General features: G+C 38.5%; 1 protein-coding gene across 3 annotated transcripts; it reads left to right on the top strand.

Annotated features, from left to right (window-relative positions):
- Positions 1-6: 6 nt before the first annotated feature.
- On the top strand, positions 7-4,654 carry LOC122071790 (disease resistance protein RPV1-like). 3 transcript variants are annotated; one of them, XM_042636200.1, is made up of 5 exons: positions 7-2,091; positions 2,491-2,796; positions 2,906-3,689; positions 3,837-4,021; positions 4,092-4,654. In XM_042636200.1, the coding sequence occupies exons 1-5, from the start codon at positions 1,036-1,038 to the stop codon at positions 4,605-4,607; spliced, it is 2,847 nt and encodes a 948-aa protein (XP_042492134.1). In that variant the 5' UTR covers positions 7-1,035; the 3' UTR covers positions 4,608-4,654. The 3 variants fall into 3 exon arrangements, with proteins under 3 accessions (XP_042492134.1, XP_042492133.1, XP_042492132.1); XM_042636199.1 differs by having other exon boundaries at positions 2,491-2,565; positions 2,671-2,796; positions 2,906-4,021; XM_042636198.1 differs by having other exon boundaries at positions 2,906-4,021.
- Positions 4,655-5,289: the final 635 nt, after the last annotated feature.

Below are 5,289 nucleotides of genomic sequence, written 5' to 3' on the forward strand. Positions count from 1 at the left end.
CCCCCCCCACACACACACACACACACACAAATTTAGATTAAGGTTTGGAGAATGGAATGCTACCCAGTCGTGCACTCCTACACTCAGACACAAAGCCAATGAAATAACCATTTCACCCCCCCCCCCAATTGGATGCTTGATACATGCTCCCATTGGCCCCTACTGGCACAAGGGCCACGCAACCAGGTAGTGTTCCAGGGGTTAATTTTTTTTATTGGAGTTTTTTTTTTTTTTTTTGGTACATGGTTGGCGGTGTTTTGGCCCCATCGGCCCAAACCCGCCCTGAGCCCAAACAGGGCTGGGCTAAGATTTCTGATCCTAAGTTAGAGTTGAGGGCGGCCCAGCCCGACCCTGAATTTAGTCCTGATCTTAGATAAAGCCTTGTACAAAAATCTAGTCAAACAGGGACCTTGTATTGTGAAATAAGGTAAATTAAAAAGGGTTATGAATAGATTGGACCAAACAAATCTTAGTCTACACACTGCTTGTCAAAATGCCTCAATCAGTTAACGGTTAAGGGTGACTCAGAGTATTTACCGAAGAGGAGAACAGACATGATTTCCTAGGGTTGAGTAGACCAAATATATCTGAATATGTATGGCCAGGTTTTTGAAATGGGAATGTATCTGAGATAGTAATGGCCTGTTTGATGAACTTGAGGCCACAACAGGCCTGTGACAAATTACCTTAAAGAGTGATTAAGTTCTGTGGAACACTTTTACCGCTTCACAACAGGTTTTTGATGAATTATCATTCTATAGAATAATTTAAAAAACATAGAGAATTTTTTTTTAAGCATCAATAATATCTCATTCTTCAATGTGAATACTAGCTTGAGCACTAGTTACCAGTATATATGGTTTTATTCACTAGAAATTGTTGAAACTGCATTAAACTATGTTTATTTCATGTTCATTTGTATCTTCAGGGCTTTTTTTAGTTTACCCCTTGTTTGTTTTGTTTCTATATTTCATTTTTCTCCCAATTTGAAGAGGTGAGACAAAGTTTATCGAAGCAATCATTGAAGAGGTCTCAATGAAAGCAAAAGAAAGACATATGGACATTGACACTAATCTAGTTGGGATAGATTGCCGCATAGAATCCATTAATTCTTTATTAAGCCTTGGTTCTAATGATGTTCGTATAATCGGGATCTATGGTATTGGTGGCATGGGGAAGACAACCATCACCAAGGCTGTCTATAACCAAATCTTACATGAATTTGAAGGCAGTACTTTTCTTGGAAGTGTTCGAGAAATTTCTGGACATCGTAATGGTTTGGTTCATCTGCAAGAGCAACTTCTTACTGATATATTAATGAAACAAAACATACACATAAACAATGTTGATAGAGGAATCAATGTGATTAAACAAAGACTCTGTTTTCGAAAGGTTCTTGTCGTTCTGGATGATGTGGATCAATCAAGCCAAATAAATGCATTAGTTAGAGAACGTAATTGGTTTGGCTTGGGAAGTAGAATCATTGTAACAACCAGAGATCAACATTTTCTAAATGGGCTTGACGTGGATGGAATGTACGAGGTTGAAAAACTGAATCCGAAGGAATCCCTCCAACTCTTCAGCCGCTATGCATTTCAAAAGGTTCGTCTTAGAAGACATCAAATGGAGCTTTCAGCAGAAATAGTGTATCATCTTGGTGGGCTTCCATTAGCTCTTCAGTTGTTTGGTTCATTTCTACACCAGAGAAGCATAGATGAATGGAAAACTGCATTAGTGAAGTTGGAAAGAATTCCAAATGAGGAAATTCAGCAAAAACTTAAATTAAGCTTCGATTATCTTGACAGTACAGAGAAAGACATTTTCCTTGACATTGCATGCTTCTTTATTGGAATGGACAAAGATATTGCAATAAAAATACTAGATGGTTGTGGTTTCTTCCCAGAAATAGGAATTGGTGTTCTCACTCGTAGATCACTTCTAATAATCAATGAAAAAAATCAGCTTGGAATGCATGCCCTACTTCGAGACATCGGAAGGGAAATTGTTCGTGAAGAATCTCCTTATGAGCCCGGAAAGCGTAGCAGATTGTGGTTTCATGAAGATGTATATGAAGTACTGACAAAAAATGCAGTAAGAGCTACATGCTTATTGTTTAAATTTTAGTAGAAAACTTAAGCATATAAAGCTAGTCTTTTATTTTTATGAAGTTGTAGATCGATGTTTTCTTCTCCACACAAGCATGTATGCATAAACAAGTTTGTATTTACTCCACTGAATCAATTTCTGTTTTTCAGGTACTTGGATTGATTACATTAGTTCTCTTTCTTCATACCATTCCACATAGAGCTTCTCCTTTTTTCTTTTTCTTTTATCCCCCTAAAGTTGGCTTATAAGTAATCATGGTTTTTATTAGGAGCAGCAGTAGTTAGGGTGTCAATCCTTTCTACCTAAGGCCAAATTTTTCTTTAACTCGTCACAACATGCTTGGGTGTATTTTAGCTTTAACCATCCTTTGCTGTGCAATATTAGGTAACAGAAGTAGTTGAAGGTGTGGCCTTAGACTTACACTTCCACCAAAGAAAAACAGAATGTTTGAGTATTGAGGTATTTACGAAGATGGAAAGATTACGATTGCTCCAAGCTGGTTATTTTCATAAACGTTTTCTAAATGATTCATTCTCTTTCATGGGGAAAAAACATCTGTTCAAGGAGTTAAGATGGCTATGTTGGCATGGATTTCCTTTAAGATATATGCCAAACAATTTTCATCTGGAGAACCTTGTTGTTCTCGATTTACAATATAGCAATCTCAAGCAAGTCTGGAAGGGAAGCAAGGTATGTACCTCATGACCTCATTTTTTATTTCTATATCTTTTTGATTGATAACATATTTCATTACAAAAAATAATATTTTTCATAATTTTTCATTTTTTTTATCTTCCAGCCAGAGTCTCTTGGAAAGCTGAAAGTCCTTAATCTCGACCATTGCCTTGACCTAACCAAAACCCCCAACTTCTTGAGACTCCCTAGCCTTGAGATATTGACACTTGAAGGTTGTACAAGTTTGGTTGAAGTTCACAAATCCATTGGAGAATTAAACAATCTTCTCATTTTAAATCTAAAAGATTGTACAAACCTTTGGAGACTCCCAAGAAGCATTTGGAATTTGAAATCTCTACAAAATCTTATTCTTTCTGGTTGTTCAAAAATCAGTGAACTGCCAGAGGAACTGGGAAATATGGAAAGTTTAACAGAGCTTCTTGCTGATGGAACTGCCATAAGGAAACTGCCCATTTCTGTTGGGCTTTCACATAACCTCAAAAGCTTGTCTTTAGGTGGATTTAAAGGATCACCATCAAAATCATGGAATTCATTTTTTAGGTCATTGGGACCACCAAGAAGTGATGATGCCATTACATCTTTGCCAGCTTCTATCTCTGGTTTACGCTTCTTAACGCACCTGAGTCTTAGGGAGTGCAACCTATCTGGTATGCTTCCCAATGATCTTGAGAGTTTATCCTCATTACAAGAGTTGGATCTAGCCTTCAACAACTTTTGTGAGTTACCTGCCAGCATTAACCGCCTTCCACAGCTTCAATCCCTTTGGTTAGAGAATTGTACAAAGCTTGGATCACTTCCAGAACTTCCATCAAGTTTAAGGTACTTGGATGCAGATGGTTGCACGTCCATGGAAAAGCTACCCAATCTTGCGAGTGCATCCTTATTGCGTAAGTTGGATTTAGCTCAAAGTAATATTTGTAGCTTACCTGCAGACATCAATGGCCTTTCTCAACTGCAAGTTCTTAGATTGGTAAATTGCACAAGGCTTCAGTCACTGCCAGTGCTTCCACCAAACATAATTTCTTTGGCTGCAGAAGGTTGCACCGCGATGGAAAGACTATCAAGCTTGGAAAACTTAAAGAAGTTAAATTCCTTGTGGCTGAATAGTTGCAGCAAACTAATTGAGGTGGAAGGCTTGGAGAGGTTGGAAACTAGACCAACCATTCACATGGAAAGGTGCAATAGTTTGGCAAATACTTTCAGGGATAAACTCTTTCAGGTCCTCTCTCTCTCTCTCTCTCTTATGGGATTACTTTCATATTGAACATCCATGATTTTCCATGCAACAGGGGATGAGTGAACCTGGTATCATTGACATCCTTTTTCCTGGGGTAGGCATTCCAGATTGGTTCAGCTACCAAAGTACAGGGTCTAGCATATATTTTGAGGTGCCTCCACCGTCAAACAAGAAGATTCAAGGCTTGATTATATGTGCCGTCTATGCAGCAGACAAAGAAAATGCCGTATATACTGATGGTCCTGAAGCCACTTTCATTAACAGGACCAATGGTCTAGATTGGAAACACAGACCCAAAATCAATGCCCTTTCAATTACAAAGCAGGATCACATATGGGTGAGCAATTTAGCAGAGGCAACGTTTGTGGATCTGTTGGAAGGCGGGGATCAAGTGGATGTCTCGATAGAAATGGGTGACCCTATCCAAGTGAAGAAATGTGGGATCCATCTGTTTCAGGGTACCTCTTCTCCATATGAACTTGGAGTTGAGAAAGACCACAAAGAAGATGATGCGGGCGGGCGTGCACTTGCTTATGTTTCAATGAGGATCAAGGCCTTGATTGGCTGATCCTGAGTGGTAAATCATAATAGATTGAACCAGTTTTGATTCCGTAATAGCTGACTAAGCATGTGAACAGGTTGAGAAAGCTAAATTTCAATCAACCTATCAATAAGAGGATTCCAGCCATTAAGATGATTCAGATCCTCTCCAAACGTGCTGTGGCCCAACATGCACCAACAGTTGAGAGGACCTGGACATACACCTCAACACGTGTGTGCACCCTCAGGTCCTTCCAGCACGCTGGGCATACCAATGGCTGGAGAGGATCTGGATCCTCAATAAGGGGCATACGCACAAACATGAGAGGGAAACTCTAAACCATAATTTTATTTTGGCAAAATTGTTATCAGATTAATATGTTCATCGAAGAACCCTGCTTTGATATCAATAGTGGATGACGGTGGAAGTGATTTGATATAACATACATCACAAAAAATAAATAAATAAAATAAAATAAAATAAAATTCTAGTTAAAGATCTTGAACACATTGATGAAATCATCAACCGAGGATTCGTGGTTACCTAGAACACTAAATGCACTTCATTATAAGTGGTCCATGAATCCAGATGACTTTTTTTTTTTCTTTCAACCAAGAGTTCTGTAGATTCCATTGTGCACATTGTTTGTGTACAGATTCTTTTGCATGTCCTCTCATAAAAAAGTGAAATTTCACACAAGTATTTTTTA

The sequence above is a fragment of the Macadamia integrifolia genome, unplaced genomic scaffold (assembly GCF_013358625.1).
Source record: "Macadamia integrifolia cultivar HAES 741 unplaced genomic scaffold, SCU_Mint_v3 scaffold_94A, whole genome shotgun sequence".
NCBI lineage: Eukaryota > Viridiplantae > Streptophyta > Magnoliopsida > Proteales > Proteaceae > Macadamia > Macadamia integrifolia.

Coding starts and splice junctions, on each gene's coding strand:
- LOC122071790 (XM_042636198.1), top strand. CDS start 1,036: ATGAAAGCAAAAGAAAGACATATGGACATTGACACTAATCTAGTTGGG. Junction 2,092..2,490: donor AAGTACTGACAAAAAATGCA/GTAAGAGCTACA, acceptor GTGCAATATTAG/GTAACAGAAGTAGTTGAAGG. Junction 2,797..2,905: donor AAGTCTGGAAGGGAAGCAAG/GTATGTACCTCA, acceptor TTTATCTTCCAG/CCAGAGTCTCTTGGAAAGCT.